The sequence below is a fragment of the Myiozetetes cayanensis genome, unplaced genomic scaffold, assembly GCF_022539395.1.
Source record: "Myiozetetes cayanensis isolate MyiCay16 unplaced genomic scaffold, myiCay2020 scf12, whole genome shotgun sequence".
Taxonomy (NCBI): domain Eukaryota; kingdom Metazoa; phylum Chordata; class Aves; order Passeriformes; family Tyrannidae; genus Myiozetetes; species Myiozetetes cayanensis.
Window position 1 is genome coordinate 23,750,726 of NW_026086826.1, and position 19,307 is coordinate 23,770,032.

At 42.6% G+C, this 19,307-nt stretch overlaps 1 protein-coding gene across 1 annotated transcript in view; it reads left to right on the top strand.

Annotated features, from left to right (window-relative positions):
- ATF6 (activating transcription factor 6) overlaps positions 1 to 19,307 on the top strand; it is a 75,789-nt gene that overhangs the window by 30,770 nt on the left and 25,712 nt on the right. Inside the window, exon 14 of the mRNA XM_050306835.1 lies at positions 732 to 846. Coding sequence (XP_050162792.1) covers positions 732 to 846 — 115 coding nt within the window. The remainder of the gene's footprint in view (positions 1 to 731; positions 847 to 19,307) is intronic.

The following is a 19,307-nucleotide window of genomic DNA, read 5'->3' on the forward strand; positions in this document are numbered from 1 at the left end:
ATAAACAGTGGATAAGTACCGTGATTGTAGGACTTGCCAGTATTTTTGCTTTAGAATGGTTTAGAGCATCTTTTCCTTGTGTCTGATACATGTAAGATGAGAACTGTGGATAAGATAAGCCAGAATTATATGAATATCTTATTTTTGCTCCACTGCCTGAATTGAAAATCAAGAGTAAATCTTTGAGTTGGCCAAGGACACGAGGAAAAAAATGGAAAGGTGAGAGGTGAATTAAAAGGGTGAGAGAGAAGGTGAAGTTGTCATTTGACAGTAAATTAAAAGCTCTGTTTATGCTTAACTTTGCACTTCTTTCCATTTCAGTGGTTTGGATTCTTAGCAGTAAAAGAAAACTAATGTTTTGATATTTTATTTCAGAAGGACATTACATTCTAAAATTTATTTTCAGAAGTCATCATGGTTTTTCAGACACTTCAGGTTGAAACTCTTTTTTTTTTTCTGTTGAGCTAGCAAATGGGGTTTTGCCAGCCTCAGAACCATGAATAAAAACAAGCCTGGAAAAATTTCCTAAAGTAAGACCTCTAAAGCACCTTGAACTTTCAGAAAGTACCCAGTAGTTTCACTGTCTTCACTTGTGTTTAATGTTCCTCGTGCTTCTCTCAGTGGATGAAGAGCTACTGTTCCTTTCAAAAGCAGGTCTTTATAAAGTCATTGTCTTGCTGAAGTTAACTTTCTTGTCTAAAATAATTACCTTTCCCCCTTCTTTATTTCAGCAGGAACTCAGGGAATGAGCTGCAAGTGTACTATGCCTCTCCGAGGAGCTATCAAGACTTCTTTGAAGCGATTCGCCGAAGGGAAGATACTTTCTACGTGGTGTCATTTCGCAGGGTAAGTGTAGTAGTTGTGTAATGCTGGCCTTTTATTTGTGTCCACAAAATGTGACTTAGTCAAGGCTGAAGCTAAATTTGTTTCTTCTGAAGTGGTGCTTCTGTATATCCCGTACATGGCCAGATCATGGTCTGTGCAAAATATGCCCATCGCAGTTGGAAATGGAAAGACCTTTGCAGAAAACATCATAGTGCCAAGGCAAGACAGCACAATATGGCATGAACCCTGTGGTCAAACACACATTATAGCTATTTAATAGGTGTGTAAGCCTTTTGTGCTTCTGGCTATGGGAATAAATGTACCCTGTGCACGAAGTATTTCCGTTAGCTTAACATAGTATTGTTTCTCTCTTCCGCTAGAACTCTTGCATGTGCAGTTTTATGTGTCACATCTTGCAGCTGTACATGACTGTGTGCAGCAGCACAATTTTTCTGCTGTTTTGTGACTTGTAAGTTGAGACAGATGAGCAGTTCTGCTGTCTGTGCTTCGATAAAGCACAGGCTTGTGCTGCAGCTTTGTCAGGCACGTCCTCACATCTGCAGTGCAATTAGTGACAGTAAAAGATGTTATAAAATGTGATTCCAGGTGTTTGATGGTACTTTCTGGAAGCCAGGACAGCTGCAGTAGTGAGAAGCTGCTTGGGATGTGGTGATGGAAGTGATCAAGGCAAACAGTGGTTGAAACACCAGCCTGGGGTTGGAGAAGTTTATTCCCTCCTTTTTGCAAGGGTCTTGATAAGTCATTAGATAATGTCTGTAATGGACATTTGTCCCAGGACTGAACATGGGGTCTTGGCTTGCTGAGCCCTGCTATTTTGCAGTTGGGATGTTAGATGAGCATTGTTATATACATGTTCACACCCAGCCATGGTCCCCCTGGGGCCCTGCAGATCTCCATTTCCTTGTCTTAGGAGTGTTCTGAGAGGGGTCCCAAGGTAGGGGGGACCAGCAGTGGCCACGACAACAGCTCATCCAGCTGTAACCTGTGTAAGAGCACACAGATAAGCCTAAATAGTTTTAGCAGTTTCTGTATTGTCATAACTTCACCAATTTGTTGATGCCATGGGTACACAGGTAATACAGCCTCGTTCCACCTGGTACACTCTACCTTTTTTTAATTTGTGAAATGCATGTCTTTAGAAAAGGTTCAGGCAAAATAAAAATAGTGGTGCTCTTATTAGCATTAGGGCTTTATGCTGAATAGAAATATGAGTTTAGTTTCCAGTCTTGGGATTTCTGGGTTGTGTCACAAGGCTGGAATTTTGTTATTAAATACTTGGCATGTTCTGCTGTTCTTTCAGCTAGCAACACAAATATAGCCAGCACCAGGCTCCACATATCCTGAGGACGAGGAGGAGGGAATGGAGAATAGAAGCTTTTCTGGAAACTCAGAACAAAAAGCTGAATAGTGTTTGTCTAGGTCTGCACTTTGGGCTATTGCTCCAGTCCACCTGAATGCATGTACTTGTACATAGGTCCTGTTTATGCTGTCGGGTTAATGACCTGGAAGTTGTCAGCTCTCATTTCAACTTGCAGATCTGTCCTTGGAAACAGTGTGTCTTGTGCCTCAGAGTCTCTACAGCTTGGCTCTGCTCCTCTGCAGGGAGAGATGCAGAGGCTTTTTAAACCCATCTAGGAAGTTTATTTGGTAGCAAAGCTGTTGGTGTTTCTGTTTTATGAATGAAATGTCCTCAAATCGAAGGCAGTTTTATGCATTACCTCATTTATTATCTTAACGGGGCAAACCTGATCTGGTGGCAAGCTCTGCCCTGAGGCACTTTTAAATGTCTTGCTTGGATTCTTTTGTGAGTGCAGAAGAAAGGACTCCTGCACAGCCCGAGGGGTGCCATCAGCAGGGCCCCAGCGAGGGAGGTGCCCTTTCACCTCCTCCTGAGGGCTGCTGACTTCATTTTCTTTGGACCACAATTCCCTTTTCACTGATGATTAGGAGCTGAGTGGGGACTGATTTCCTCCTCAGTTCACTTGTGTTGCTTTCTCTTGTCCAGCTTAGGAACCAAGGCCTGGAGATGATAGGTTTTGTTCCCTCCCTGGCTGTTTGCCATGCAGACACTCCCAAACACTTAATAAGCAGCCAAATAACGTAACAAAAGAACAAGAATCATCCAGTTAAAAGTTCCAGGGAGTGGATGGTTCTGGTATTGGTAATTGTCCTGCTCTGAGTGGAGGTGGGACTGTGGATGTCCAGAGACCCCTTCCACCTGATATCCCCGGATCCTCTTTCCATGTGTTTTCTGCTCTGTGTGTAGCATCACTTAACCTAGCATTTCTCCTGGATGCATATGCTAAATTGCAAGAGATTTTTTGTGTGTGTGTTCTCAATTGGACTACAGGATCTGTGCTCTGAGTTCCTTGGATTTTCTAGAAAATGGCATTTGCTAGGGCTACCCGAGCCTCTCATACAGTAGGGCTCAGCCAGGGCTTCTGAAGATGCAAGGCTGGAGAGCAAAGCTCTTATGCACTGTGTCTTCTTCTGGCAGCGCTTGGTTCCTGTAAGACTGAGTTTTCCCATGATCTCATAAATTTTATTTTCTTTCCTTGCCCTGGAAGGCTTGCAGGTATGCATATTTACAGTTGAAGTTTGTGTGGGGTTTCTTTTTTAAGGAGGAGAGAGGAAAATAAAGTAGTATTTGGATCAGCTGAATCCATACAAAAGAAGCAGGGCTTTCACTTTGGGAATCTAGAGAAATTAATTTTCTGCTATTGCCAGGGGAATCTCTAATGTAATTTTTAAACAAGAAGAAATATGCCATTAACAGTGAGTAAAGAATTCTTGAACTGAAGCAGTGTTGTCTCCCAGCTCTGTCAGGCATCAGCAGCCAACATCCCTCGTAGGCAGGGCTCTTCACCATTTCTTTCTTCAGATAGTAGCTTGCTAATTTTAATTATTTTCTTGCTACTTAACTTTTAGAAAGCCATTGTTTTCAGGAGTCATTTAGCATTGCAGGGCACTCTGCTCTCCCCAAGTGCTCCAGCGCTCTGAAGTGATGTCTTTGCACTGTGCCTCCAGGTTACACAGGTTTGGATTGTCTTTGAGAGCACACCCCAAACTGGGAGGTCCATGCAGTGGGTGCCGAGAACAAGTTGCCTGGTTCTGTGCAAAGGGTGCAGCAGTTTGAGCTCTGCTGGAGCACACTGGAGTCTCCAGTTGGTGTTGAACCATCCTTTCATTTGTCCCAAGTCTGAGAGGCAGAATGGAGAGCCTGTTGCTCCGCCAGCACCCTTTATTTCTGCCCTGTAACGTCTGTGATACCAAGTCTGCTTGATCTGTTATAAATAAACCCCAGTGGAGCACGGATACAAAACCCCAAGTTAGTTGATCCAAGGGGCTCTGTCTGCAGGGAATAGACACCTGGCTGCTGCTGCAGCTCTCTGTAAGCCTGGCACCCACACAGCTCCCTCTCAGAGCTCACATTTGTTTTGCCATAGAGTGAGTATTCAGGCCTTGAGATTGTTTCTAGAATTACCTGAATAGCTAGCTTAATTTGAAAAGTAATTAAGTAAATCATTGGAGAAAACAAATCCCTTCCAATTTACTTTGGCCTGTCATGCTGCTTGGGATCATTCCATTCTTGTGTGGTTGGGATCAGAGTTCCCGCAACTTGGAGTGATTAACCAGTAGATTTCCCCCTCCTGGAAGGTTCAGTCAGTGACCCTTTGATGACATGGCTGCAGGCTTATTTAGGGACAGTGACATTTTTTAGGGTAAGAATGTAATTACTGTTCTTAAGGAAAGCATGGTTTAAAGTTTGATTCACTTGGGAAATTCAGAGGGCTGCTGGCATTTCCTCTCGCTGCTTTATCTATTTCAGAGCACAAATGTCTCCTGATATCAAAGTTTGCCACTTGCATTTAATGCAGTGCATATACAGTATCTTACAGAACACTGCGGTAAAAAGTAAATACTAAAAGGTGCTTCTGGTTATTATTTGTTAGAGTGAGAGTGATGTGTCCCTATGGAAATCAATAGCAAAGCCTTTACCAACTTGAGTAGGAGCAGAATTTCACTTGGTAAATATCTGCTTCAAGTGCCACAAACCATAGAGCTTCAAGGAAACCTCTTATTATGAATGTGAATTTCTGGTCCTTCAAGCCAACATCTGCAACGAGCATTTAAGGGTTTCTCGAGTTCTGCAAACAATTTTTCACTGAAGTGATTAAGCCAAATTTAAATCAGAACTTTTGTTCTTTCTTTGTGTGCTGGGAATAAAAATGTCTAGATTGTGTTGTGCTTCTGTTGGTAATAAGCCTGTGCTGTGCTAATTGTATTTGGGATGATATAATTGTATTTGGAATGATATATTACTTTCAGGAAGCAAAAGATTATAAAGCCTGGCTTTGACATGCTTGTGTAGCAGTTGGTTGCTGTGCTGCACACACTTCTGGCAACAATAATTTGAATGTATTCAGAGAGCACGAGACAGGTTTCAATTCACTGCACTCCTGATGCCGTCTACATCCTGCAGGCAAAACTGCTGGATAAGAAGTTGGCTTCAGATGACGTCTCATAGCCAGAAATTCAGTTCTAACATATACTTTTCTCCTACTTTGTTGCACTTGACAATGGGTGGTTTTTACTGAACACGAAGTTTTCTGCTGTTTACTTTGTTTGCGGATTTCTGTGGACTGGGGTGTGTAATTTGGTCTTTCATTCAGATAAAATGCCCTGATTAGACTCACACGGTCCTGCTGCTCCTAAAGACATAGCAACTATTTCATATGTTTTCAACTGCTGCAAGTTAATATGCAGATTTTTAAAATATTTTGCAAACTCCCCTTTCTCCTGGGGAGCCTGACCTTAGCTACTGAGAGGAAAAAAGTTACTTTATCCCAGGATCCTAGGATTTTAAGATCTTGTCCTATATTGTATACAGATGCTGAGAATAATATGTGTTGAAAGAACTGAGGCTCAGGGCATGGTATCCATGATAAAATTGCCTGTCCTTTTCAAAGCAGAGGTCACCCTTTAGCCTGTCTTCTCTGTGAGGCCAACTCTTGCCTCTCTGGGAAAATCTGAGAAAGCAAACAGTGTGTGTGATTGTGCTTCAGCATGCCCTGAAGCTCAGTGAGCCAGCCTCTGTCAAATTACAGCTTCATTTGACTTTCAAATTTGAAAATCCATTATGAAAACCTCCTGTTTCCATCTAAGTGTCGATAGTGAAAATGAAGTCTGGCCTGCTGCATTCTTTGTTACAAATTCCCTATCTTTTGGCTAAACTGTGGATTCTCTCTGTGTCAGAGAGAATTTTCTCCGCCCAAAATCCCTGATGTTTGTATGGAAACAGTGAAGCAACCTTATTTTTGGTCTTTCTCAAACTGTCATCCTTTCTGGTGTGGAAGGGGAGCAGGGAGAGATGACTTTCAAAGGGACTGAGAGGTGGTGAGGAAAAGGGTTCTCTGTGGTCTTCTGGTTACTCGGCTGGAGAAGATGTGGCTTTTGGTAGCATCTTGGAGCTTAGTCTAAAAACCTCCAGAGAGAAATGTAATAATCTAAAATTAAGTCTAAAAGTGTATATTGGTCTTGAGAGCACAAATGGCCTTACCTCAGTCCTGAGATTCTCAAAGTAGTCGTGGATGCGAACAACACAACTACAAGTTCAAGTAAGAGGGAGCTCAAAACAAGTTAATTTAGGTTTACACTACAGGACCAGCAATTCCTTAAAAAGTGTTTCTATCAGTACCTTTTAGTATTTTCCAGCAAAACCTGTGACTGTGTCATGCTTCCTCACTGTAAGGACACGCTTTTGGGAGGGAAGCAGCAGTGTGTGTGTTCTGTAGAGAGCGAGCAGGCTGAGCAAAGGAGGACGAGAAGGAGCCGGGCAGTGAGACACCCTGGTGTGTAGAAGTGGAAGCTGAAAAGAAACAGCCAGCAAGTACCAGCTGCAGCGTTGCATCTGCAGGGCAGGAGCCTGGCTCAGCCACATGCAAACAGTGGTTAGGAGGGACCAGAACAAGAATGCAAAAAGCATTCTTCTCTACCTCCCTCTGAGAAGGGAGGTAATGCCTGTCACGTCAAACGGGGTTTTGTTTCCTTGGGATATGTCTGTTCTGTTCCTACCCCCTACTTGGAGAGCTACTCCAAGACATCTTGGAGGCAAAGTCTTAGTCACTCTGACTTCTATCTCCTCGAGTCCCTTTGAACCCCACTGTCCTCCAAATAAAATTGAGAATGAATGTAGTGTTGAGGACAGATGTATAAGCAGAGACAGAAAAGTCACTCGAATATGTCTGGCATGGAGCAAAAGATGCTCTTGGGTTTTGTGTGTATAGTCTTGATTCGTTTGTCTTCTGTATGGTTGTTGGAACTTCATGAATCATATTAATGCCGTCACTGAACTTCTTTCAGCCTTAGATGTCCCAGACCTAACTAATACTTTGTTATTTTTAAACTAGTATTTGGAAGGACAACATACACTGCAGATAATTATAGTGAAAATAAAACATACTGCAAAAAATGTCTCCAAAACCCAAAGTGGTTGCAGGCAGACGTGACCAGTAATAGTATACATGTATTTAAAATGTGCTGCATGCTTACAGACAAAGAGTTGTGGGCAAGAAGTAGAGAAGGATTGTTGGTTTTGGAAAACCTCTGTGAAAGACCCGCTGCTCATGAAATTGGTGTGGACATAGGTTAGAGAAGTATAATTGGGAAATATGGAAGATGTGATTATAAAGTGGGAATTGTGTCAGTAAAGGAAGTGACAGCAGTATGACACTTAATAAGAACACAGAGCAGACAATTCCTGACAACGAAGTGAGCAGGAATGCAAGTTTATCCACAAACAAGTAATGTGCGTTCAGTTAGAGCAGACAGTGGAAATACAGCCCTGAAGTAGTTCCCTTCCTTCAGGAAATAACCCAAGTTCAATAATGCATTAATAACACTTTAATTATGCCAGATAATAGTGCATCTCTCTTTAGCAATAGCATGGTATTCATTGAAGAAAATTTTGCTCAGATTATTCTGAACATTTCCCATAGGGGAATGACGGGCTCTTGCTTATAATCTGCAGCAGTATTTAATCATGGGATCGATGCTGACCAAGCCCTAACTCTATAAAGACAGAAATGATACCTTTCAGCTCTGGAACTGCAGTAGCCAGGAAGGAATTGATTTGCATTTGGTAGGAATGAGCTGCATGGAAAAAAACCATGACCTTCATGGTATTTCATTTGCCTTGAATGATAGTATACACGGAGAGCACTTTGAAATACTGCTACTTGCTTTCTCAGTTGGACTTCACACTTTCACAGCTTCAGAAGTAACATGTGAAGAATTGAGATGTTTTTGGTTTCGTTAGGTAGTGTTTTTGTCCACAATAGAAATCCTACCTTTTAGCAACTGCTAATCATTACAGTATTACATTTGAGACCATTATTTAAAATCTTAGGCACACTTTTAGAGTTAATTCTGGTCAGATTAAGTAATTTGCTTCCAGTTTGAATTAATCCTTTTGCCAGATTTTTAGCTGGACAGCACACAAAGCTTTTTTTATGGAGTAAGAGCCCAGGTGTTATTATGAGTGTGTGCAGATTATCATCACCTCCCACTGGATCAAACAGAACACTTGTGGCTTCCAGGTTTTATTTTTAAATCACTTATGCTCCTAGGACAAGAAGTGTGATAAAATTAACAGTACATTTTTATCTTTTAACTGGCTTTGAATCTTGTAACAGGCTTTAAAACTGCTTGAAAGTGGAACATAAAACTTGTTTTCTGGGACTCCTGGTTGCTTGTGGCCTATCTACTGGGCTGGCTAATGGAAAGGCAGAGGAGCAGCTGCAGAAATTCACTGGCTTCTCATAAAGGACTAAGAAACATTAGGAGGCACTTGGGCGTGTAAATCTCCTCTCTATGAACGCTAGAAAGCAGAAAGGCCTTTTTCTCAGAGTGCAGTTTTTATTTCTTCCCTGTGTTTTATCGCTGTATTGGGATGGGCCTGTTGCAGAACTGTATGGCTAAATGCTCTTTTAGAGAGTCCCATGTAGGTGTGTTCTACCTGTGTCCATAGCAGCTTCTCACCACTTATTTATTTTAAAATATACTTCCATACCAGCTCCCAGTAGGGTGGACTTCTGTTTCTGATAGTTGAAGCTGAGATATGGGTCTGAGAATGAGCTCGTTTTGTTTCATGCCTGTTATGGCTTGTTCCTCACCACGTACTTGGATAAACTCCAGTTTTACCAGCTCAGTTGACAGAAACTGTCCAGCTTTGGGTTAGTGATTAAGAATCTGGAATATCACAAGCTAAGCAGAGAGATCTTACACTCTGGAAATGACTATTCAGGAAATCTTCTTTGTGTTTTGGTTGCAAATGTTAAAGTGTGCATGTGAATAATTCTGGCATTTGAAAATACTTCTATCAAGACAAGGCAAAGCTGTGCAGAAGGGGCACATGCACAAGTCAAACAGCATGTGCACCATGAGGGTGCAAGGTAGAAGTGGCCTGTCTGTCAAATCCCATGGGCCTTTGCCCTTGGAGTTGAGTTGGCAGAGTGCCACAAAGCTTTGCATTGCATCAGTGGTTATTACTGCTCCTTGGTTTTCTTGACTGTCTGACGTTCAGCTACCTCAAAGAGGTGTTTTATCCAGTATGAGGAAGGTGGTCTAAGCTGTGCTCAGAGAGCTTGCTGTGTGTGAGGAAGGTACACAGACCTTCTGCTCTTGATATAAGTCCTGCCAGGCTCCTGTCTCTTAAGCAGTGCTCTCCTCTGAGGCTCTAGGAGTGGACATTCCCAAGCTCTTCCTCAGCGTGGAGATTCCTGGGTTGAGTCACTTGTTAACATCTGGGAGGGCCTTGTTTAATCTCCTTCCCAGGAAACCATCATGGAGCTCTTCTCCTTTCTCAGAACAGTCCTGAGCACTCAGACCTGGAGTTTTTCATCAGGATCAGGAACTCAGCAGGTAATCACTGGGCAGGTGATTACTGGAAAATGAGACTGAAAAGGAACCATTTTGCTGTCTCAGGTAGTCTGGGACCAGCATCTCTGGAAGGGCATCTTCTTAACATCAGGGAAATAACAAAGTGGGTTTCTCTTTGCTTTTGCTAACCCATCTGTTTGGTATTTGCTAACCAGCTGTAAGCTGTAACTCTCCAGCAGGCAGCAGAGGTGCTGCATACAATCTAGGCATGAAGTTTCCTAACTTCTCAGTTTCCGAAGTGCCAGCATAGAGAAATGTGTACAAAATTAAAACAGGACATAAACATGCTGTCATTTGGAGAAAAGGGACAGATGCAGCGGTTTTCTTGGTGTTTGACAAAATTTTGACAAAAGCAGTTAACTGCAGCTCTAGGAGAATAAGAAAGTGTAAAGAGCTACATTTACACAAGCAGAAAGAAACTCTTTAGGTTCGTGCTAAACACAGGTGTGGTACTACAGATGCTAAAAAAAAAAAAAAAAAAAGGGTGTGAAGCCAGCTGAGTAAACTGCAGTGTCCTGACAGGGTATTTCCATTTCAGTGTAGAGTTGGCTAGTGTGGGTTTGGTATGGCAGTCCAGGAAGAGGATATTACCCACAGCATGTGTCTTGTCAAAAGGATGTAACAAATGCGCGTAAAAGTGTGTATGCACCTCGGTCTCATTATCTTGCATATGTGTGTCTGCAATCAGGAGAGTACAGCTGCAAACCTTGCCAGAGAGAACAACCTGATGTTCTTTATGTTCCTAAATAATTAACATTTAATTCCCTACAGCAGTCCCTTCCCTCCTCTGCTCTCCTGGCAGTTATCACCATCACCGTCCTGCAGAGAGAGTAGAACGTCTTTACATGGATCGAAACTGTCAGTCCTTATGACTTACATAGTCTCTCCAATGGCTGATTTAAGAATTTACCTGTTTGCTTATAGAAGTAACTTCCAGTACCTTGAGTCTCATAGGAAAATAGAGATCTAAGAACAAGACTAGTGTGGATTAAAAGAAGGAAAATAAACCCAGAACCCTGTACCTTGGCAGTGGCACCTTCTGTTACAAGTCACTTCCATCTGCTTGTGGTGCTTTTTCTGTTTGAAAATATCCTGACAAAGTCTTGATGCAGCTGCTTTGGCCTGTATAAAGTTACAGTGTTGAATCTGGCCCATGAAATGATGTTGTTGCTGTGCTTCTTGTCTGCATTTTCCTCCCAGTAAAGGCATGTGCAGTTGTTACAGGGCTGTGTGTGCTTACAAACAGGTTTCTGTGGGATCAGAGGGAGAGGGGGAAATGATTCGGAGCTCAGGGACTGCCTGGAGTTCACGTTGCCTTTGTGCAGGTCAGGGGTAGCTCTGCAGAGCAAGGAGAGGTTCAGAAGGCAAGAGGGAATGAAAATGAAAGGAAGCACATCCAGCAGGATGAAGTAGCCTCAGGCTCTTGCTCTTCCGTAAACCTGCACGTTGAGGACCTGATGAGATATTTTCATTGATGAGTTGGGGTAATAAAGTAGTGACTACACATATTAAACTGGCTAATGGCAAGCTGATTGGCCCTCCAGCTGTGTTGGAGGAGAGGATTTAGGGCATCTGATATTGTGCAAAAATTGTGGTGAGTCCAAGATGTTCCATTTTTTTTTGGTAGAATTAAAACCAGTACAGTAGTAAGGAAAGATGTGAGGGCTCATATGGGAGCATAGTTCGGGTGAGTAAAAAACTTCCCATGCAACTGATGCTATCCACATAGTAAAATCCGTTCTTTTGCCATATTATTTTTACTCTCAGTGTCTAAGAATACTTACTTGTCTAAAAACTTCCATGCATCATTCTTCACATCTTTATTCTAGGATTAGAATTCCAGTATAGCCTTTCTTTGACCTGAAAGTCCTCTGTATTTTGAAATAAAAAAGCTGGAAACTCTGGTGGCTTGATGAAATGTTGTTAATGGGGCATTTCATTTTTAAAACTCATATTTATGAAAACAGAGCTTCTGTGGTTCTCTGATATGGTTGTATCATATTTTGCGGGATGTTTGCAGAAAATGTTGAAATCAACTTGAGATTTCTTGTTTCATAAGCAAAATATACATAATTAGAATACTTGGAGGCAAAAGCATTTATTGTAGTTCTAGATGTTAGTGGCACATGTCAAGTGAGAAATGCACAGATAAAGGCAGAGAACTGCACCCATTCATTACTGGTTGGTTTCACCAGCACCATCTCCCTGTCCACCAGAGTTTCTAAATAATCTTTAATGAAAAGGATTTTGTAAAAATCCACTAACAGTCTTCTGCAGTATTGCCATTCTGGTTTTCACTTGCTAACAACCGCACTCAGATTGTGAATCCTCACAGAATCACAGGGGTGTTTGTCAGAGGGACCTCTGCAGGGCTCTAGTCCAGAGCAGGACCATTGTCAGCACTAGATCAGATCAGCTGTGGCTTTGTCTAGCCGAGTCCTGGGACATTCCAAGCATTGGGAGACCCTGTACCTCTGTGGTGGCGCACAGTGAGGCTGCACCACCAGGCAGGGGAAGAATCCAAATGTCCCAATCCACCACAAGTTGCTGGGGCACCTTGGCACGTCATCCAGCACTGCAGAGTTTGGCTCCACTGTCTCTCCAACTCCCTTCTGGTGGTTGTAGGTTGCTCCTAGATTGGCCCCCTTGTCTCCTCTTCAGCAGGCTGAACCAGCCCAGCTCCCTTCACCTCTCTTCACAGGCCATCCTGGTAACCTCTGCTGGACCCTTTCCAGTTTCTCCACATCCATCTTTGCCCAGGAGAAGAGAAGGGACCCCAAAACTTCACATGCTATTCTTGTTATGTCTCACTAATGCTGGAAGGAGGTGACAAAACTTTCCTCAGTGGCCTGGTCACACTCCCCAGATTTGGCTTAGGTTTGCTTAGTTCGTGGTGTTCCTCTAATACTTACGGTTTTCTTCCTTAACTTCTTCACATCTGGGTTCTGTTCTTAAATAATTTCACAAATTACTGTTGCTGCTTTATGGAATACCAGGCACCACAAATTCTCAAGCACCACATGTGAGACTCCCTCTCTGCTTAATGGGGGCAGAAAAGCTCTTCTCGATTTTTCCCACCTATCCCAAACACCTACCATTGCATGGACTGAATTTCCTTCCGGCGGTGCCTCTCCTTCCGTAGCTTTTCAAGGGAGCCTAGACAACTCTGTCAGGCAACTAAAGCTGGAAAAAATTAATCTCACCCTAAGTGGGGAGATGAAAGGCTTCTATTTGCTGGAGCTGTTATGTTTAAATGTGGTTGAGCGCTGGCAAGTACTGATAGAAGAAAACATATTGCTCTCCAGGATGAGAGACAGGCCCAGCCTGAGAGCTATAGCCTGATGTGTCTTTTGAGTAGCGTGCAAGCAAGCATCTCTCTACATTTTCATCTTCCCAAGTCTGACCTTTCACTGCCTTTAATCTGATCTGGTGCCTGTGATCTTGCTAATTCAATTGCTGTGGCAGACAGGCACTCACGTGCACGGTCACGAGATGGACAAGGAGTGTGATGTTCTTGCCCTGGTTTATATCCCTTTATCCTTTATCAGTCAGGCTTCAGTCCAGGATCCAAGTAATCTATTGTCACAAGAGAAGGCTTTTTCTAAGGAAAACTGCAGTTTTGATTATAGTAAGTGCATAGTGCTTTGCCTCCATCACAGGGCTGTAAATTTTGGGGGCTTGTGTGAATTCCCACACCACTCTCACAGTGTTCAGAATTGGATGATTTTTTCTCTTCCCTAGATACATGAGCAGATTCCAGGATTTCTTAAGGGTAGAGACCAGTGAGTCATTTAAATGGTTTACCACCACCAGAAAGGAGAATTCCTATGGTCCTGGTCGGGTCCTTGGTTGTGCATACTCGTGTCAGATCCCTCCTTGAGCCATTTTATTGTGTCGGTGGGAAAACAGCCCAAAGAGTTCAGGGGACTCTCAGGAGAGTCTGACAATTGCCAGAGGCTGGCAGAGAAGGTGTCAGGGCTGAGGGAAGGAGCAGGAACCCTCCTGTTTCAAGTGGCCATGGGGATTACTCAACCACCTGTAGGCTGTGCCCAGCCATTCTGAAGTGCACTTAATGTAGGTTGGGGGTGATTAAGGAAGAATCCTCAACATCAGGGATCCAAGACCCTTTTTACTACCAAGTGTGAGTTAATCATATACCTTATGTATGCTTCTAAGACCATTTTCCATCAGATTGTTTTCTTGTTTTGGCTTAAGGGTTTTTTTTAGGGGGAAATGTTAAATGTTTATGGTCCTTTTTCCCTTATAAAATGAAGTCTGTTTCTAAAATGGATTTACGTGTTCCTCAGCAGCACTAGAAATTCAAACAGAGCAGACATTTGGCAAAAAAACTGGACTCAGAATTAAGATTTAGAAGTGAAACTTAGCTACAAATGTGGAGAAGGAAGTTAATCAGGATGGGGTAAATACGAGTTGTGCAAAGCAGCAGGCAAAAAAAAAAGAAAGGAAACTTCATAACTGAGAGTATTAGTAACAGAGGCAATAACTTCTTTAAGGTTATTTTACTGAGTATCTCTTTAATTAAAAGAAACTATTAATAGCTGATGAATCCTTAGCCATACAGATGTCCTGGGATCTGCAGAATGAGAAACATCTTTCCCTCAATCATCTGTAATGCAATACACATTGCACAGATTAAAGCGCTGCTGTCGAATTTGGATTCGGCCCACTGCATCTCGATATTAAAATCTTGTAGTCTGAATGAACAGACATTTTGGGAAAAACAGAAGGCAGCTTGGATTTGGAGCCCCAGCCACGGCCCGAGTGTGCCAGACCACCGTCCAGCCATCAGCAGCCCAGGAACTTTGCCTGTCCCTGCTGCCAAGACGTACAGAGACCCACCCAGGTCTGAGCTGAAGTCATTGCAGAGCTCTAGATAAATCTGGGGCATTCAGGCAAAGGTGCAACCCCACTGCTGACCGAGAAGAGTATTTATTTCCATGTTATCTGGTTGTGTTTCTTTCCTTCTCTCTCACGTTGCTTTATTCTTTGTGTTTGACGGTGCCATTTGCATTGTGGAAATTGTATTTATATAAAGGTAGGCTTTTATTCAACACTGACAGAGCGTGGAAGGAAGGGGAAACCATCTTCTGCAGTGAAATCAGAGGAGGGGAAAATGGCAGATCAGTAAAGAAGGAAGAGCACCCGTTTCTTTAGGCTCCATAGGAAGGTGATTTTATAGCCACTTTACCCAGCAGGTACTGACAATGCAAATGAGACCTAAATTTTTAAAACCAGCTTAAAGCAGTTTGCTAAAAGTACTGCTTTTATTTATATAACACTCTTCTGCCTGTGACCTGAAACATCATTTATGGCCACTGCTTGAGAGGTGATTACCTCCGTCTCAGTGGAGAGGAATTAACCTCACAGGGGTTAAGAGATATAATCAGGTGTCTTGAACTTATCAGGCTAAAGGGTGGAGGGGCTGGAGGAGGTCCCCAGAACCTTAACTCAGGGTCAGTTGCTTTTTCCAAGAAGTTGAGGGATAACAAACATTTCTAACACAGACTTTCCACTCGTGTGATGTATGTCTGTGTAACTGATTCAACTTCCACAATTAGGAAAAATTTGTTGCTAATTTCCTGTACATCTGCTGTGCTCTCAGAAGCAGCATCTCTCTGGGTGCAGATGAAAATCAAGCTGCCACTGTCTGCTCTGGGGCAGTGCCCTGGTTTAACCCCATCCAGTAACCAAGTACCACACAGCCCCTTGCTCACCCCCTGTCTCCCCATCGGTGGGGAGGAGAAGTAGGAAAGAGAAGTAAACCTCGTCAGTTGAGATAAGAACAGTTTAATAATTGAAATTTAAAAAAATATGATGATAAAAGTAGTAATAATTGTAATGAAAAGGAGAGAGAGAGAGAGGAGGGAAACATGTGATGTACAGTATAATTGCTCACCACCTGCCGACCAGTGCCCAGCCTGTCCCTCAGCAGGGATCGGTGGTTCTTGGCCAACTCTGCACAGTTTATGTACAGAACACAACTTCCTGTGGTATGGAATATCCCTTGGGCTAGTTCGGGTCAGCTGTGCAGGCTCCCAGTTCTTGTGCACCTGCTTGCTGGCAGAGCATGGGAAACTGAAAACTCCTTGATTTAGGGTAAGCACTACTTAGCAACAGCCAAAACACCGGTGTGTTGTCGACATTATTCCTATATAGATTGGAAACAGAGCACTGTACCAGCTACTGAGAAGAAAATTAACCCTATCCCAGCTCAAACCAGGACAGGCAGGCAAGGACAAACAGCAGCAAGCTGGGAGAACAGAGAGGAGCGCCCTGAGTTTGGCTCTCACTAATTTTGGCCTAGAATTTAATTCAGACTATTACCTTTGTTCTCTCCTGTCATTAGCTTTGCTTTCAGTTTATTTGTTTATCCTCCCCAGTGAGTATATTGCCAACAAGTTGACAACAATCACAGGTCGGGGATGGATCAGGAAAAGGAGAAACTCACAGTAGCTGTGAGATGTAAGCTGCAGTTGTCCTTTTATTCTCTCAAACCAGATCTAAATCCAGTACCTGATGTCCTGGCTGCAAAGAACGTGTATGTTTTTTGCAGACACTGAAATATATTTTAAGATAAATCCCATGGTAGATGTTCAAGTAAAGAATGCATCTGCTCACGTTAAGTGTTTGGGGGTAATGAAGTTTGGTCCCGTTGTGCAGTATGATGGATGATTATTTTCAAATAACTAGCAGCTTCTGTAAAATGGAGTTTTGCAGTCTGGTAGTATTTTTATCTAAAACTTTAACTGCATATTCACCTGTGCACCAGTAATAAATATAATTGTTCTTTGCATGGGAACATGTTTTGGATCCACTTAATAAAAGTTGCCCTTCAGACTAAATCCTGCATCATGTGTCCAAATTCTGACTGTTTGGCTGAGCTGTCCAAGATGATGAGTCTGATGCACCAACAACTGCAGCTACTTCTTGGCTTACAGCTGTCTTACATAGTGTGGGGGTTGAATGAGAGATTTAAACAAATAATTTCTGTTGCTGCAGAAGGTGAGAAGACAGTAATTTCATACCATGGCTGGATCTTATGCCATATGTGTTTCAGGATTGAACACGCTGGGGTCAAATTGATTTAAAAGAGTTTGAAGTCTTGACTCTGCTTGTAAACAGTTATTTCTGGTTAGGATTTTAAAGTTCTCTTGTGTTCCCAACTACCTGCACGTGTGGGCATTTTTGCTCTGCAGGAAAGGATGCTTCCTTCAGCTTTGAAATTAAATTGTTCTGCCAGGACCGTGTTCAGTCACAGACTGTGTGACCTTTCGGGGACTTGTGTCGCTGTTCCTAAATGTTTCTCATGTGTATGTAGCCTGATTGCTATCAACATCTTTCTCAAACAGTCTTTTAATGAGAGGTTAAGGTGGTGGAGACAGGGCAAAGGTAAACTAGAAATACAATCTTGACAGACTTCCAGATTTGAGAGCAGGTCCTTATGGATCTTGGCAATGCTGGTTAGAAGAGCCTTCCGGTCCAGCCTCCTGTGTGAGGGAAGGCTGTTGCTGACACTGCGTGAGGCTGGCTGTGGCGTTGTCAAGTGGGCTCTGAAGGCCTCTAAGTATGGAGATCTCACCACAAAGTGAGATCAAAGTGTTCTAGTGCTTCACTGTCCTTTGAACTCAGTTGGAAGAGAAAGCAGAGGACAGCTGTATTAGCAAATGGATTTTGAACCGCAGTGTTATGTTGATCCAGCTTTTAGAGAAAGCCTGGCATAAATTTATTTTTACCCATCCAGCTTCTCTTTCACAGGGAATCTGATCTAGAGAGAACATGTTCCACTGTAAGGAGCGTGCCTGTGAAACTTCATCATTTTTGTGCCCTGGTTGGTTCTGTGCTGGTCTGACAGGGCTGTAAAAGGCAGAACAGCCGAAAAAAAAGGTGTTTGCTGGTAATAACATTCCCTGCTTCAGTTTGTGTTGTGTGTGCTCTTTTGGGGCAGAGTCTCCAGCTGGGCAGTAATTCTGGGAATCCAGGATTCGTCTTCTGTAGAAGACCTGAGGTCTTGCAGGCAAATATAGAAACTTTGGGTTAATGTTTTGTGAGAGAAGCAAAGAATCTGGATTATATCCTTTTTGGTTTTACTGGGCCGTATTCACATGCCCTAACTAAATTACATGTTTTTGCAATTACAGATTGCAGTTGCAAAACTAATAGCCTGCAGATGCTATGCAAAGCCAGAGCTCTGCTGCAGTGAATTATAGAAGGAGGGGAATTTCTTTTTATGGGCAGTAGTAATAAAACAATTAATTCCTTTTGGGTCTTACAACTTTGTAAAATCTGCAAAGATAATTGACAGACTCAGCTTGGAGTTAGAGATGAACATGCATTTCTGAGCTTATATAGCCCCTGGGAAGGACAGAAAATGTCAGAGAAACATAACTTTCAAATGATTTGGAGCAAACCTTTTTTAATTTTGTGGTGCTGGTTTGATTGAGAGAGCCTTTAGGAGAAAATCTGATCCATATCAAACATAATAGGAGGAACTTTTTGACCAGCACAAGCTGGGATTATTTTCCCTTCACAGAGGCTCTGAACTGAGTTAGCTATTCACATAGACATACCTTTTCCAGTTTGGTTTGAAACTCAGCTAATTTTCACAAATAACACATACACACACATTTCCGAAGCATTTTCAAGTCCTTAAAAACCTTCCTATATGATTTGAACCAAAACAGTTTACTTAAACATAAAATTCTGTTCTTCACATCCTCTTACTTCGCGTTTAGGAATTTTTTTTTTAATCTGCTGCCAAACCAAAATTACATCATAGCAAATGCATGCATTGTTCTTTACTTTCAGACCGGCAAAGCAGTTCTGCAGACGAGCTTAATTGGCTGGATTTTTGTCCAGTCTGTGTCTTGTGCCCTCCTTGTTCACATGGCCTTTCTTTTTCTTTCCTATACAAATCAAAAAAGACAAAACTACAGGGAAATTTGTGATAGAAATAAAGTCCTAATGGGTTGCCTTCACCTCATCCTCCCTTGCAATCGAACTGGCTTTGCTGTGCCTCCGTAATGTGTGCACATGCAAGCTTCTGTAACTGTAATTTCCTGGAGCATTCCTTATCCACTGGGGGAGGATGATGGCATTTCATGCCTCTTATTTGGGATGTGCTGCCGGTCAAAAGTGATAATTCAAAAAGCTTGGATAGAATTGAGACCAGTTCATCTTGAGTAATTCCGGAATGAGGGATGGGGAGCTTGAGAAGAGCTGGAAATTTTGCAGCTCTGGTGTCACTTTGTGAACAGGCTGGAGATGGATGTTTTAGCCGGAGAGATGGTTGATGGGCCTGTCTTCTGGAAGTGTGCTCATGTTCCAGTTCCTGAAGGGAGACGGTGCCTTCTCAGAGGCCACTGGGTGGAGTCTACTGTTTGCTTAATAGGTATCAGTTAGCAGCATATTTCAGTGTTACCTTGAGGCATAATTCCTCCTCGTTGGCCTTGTATTTTGAATAAAGGTATTGTAAACCCTGAAAATAGAAAAACTGAGCAGTA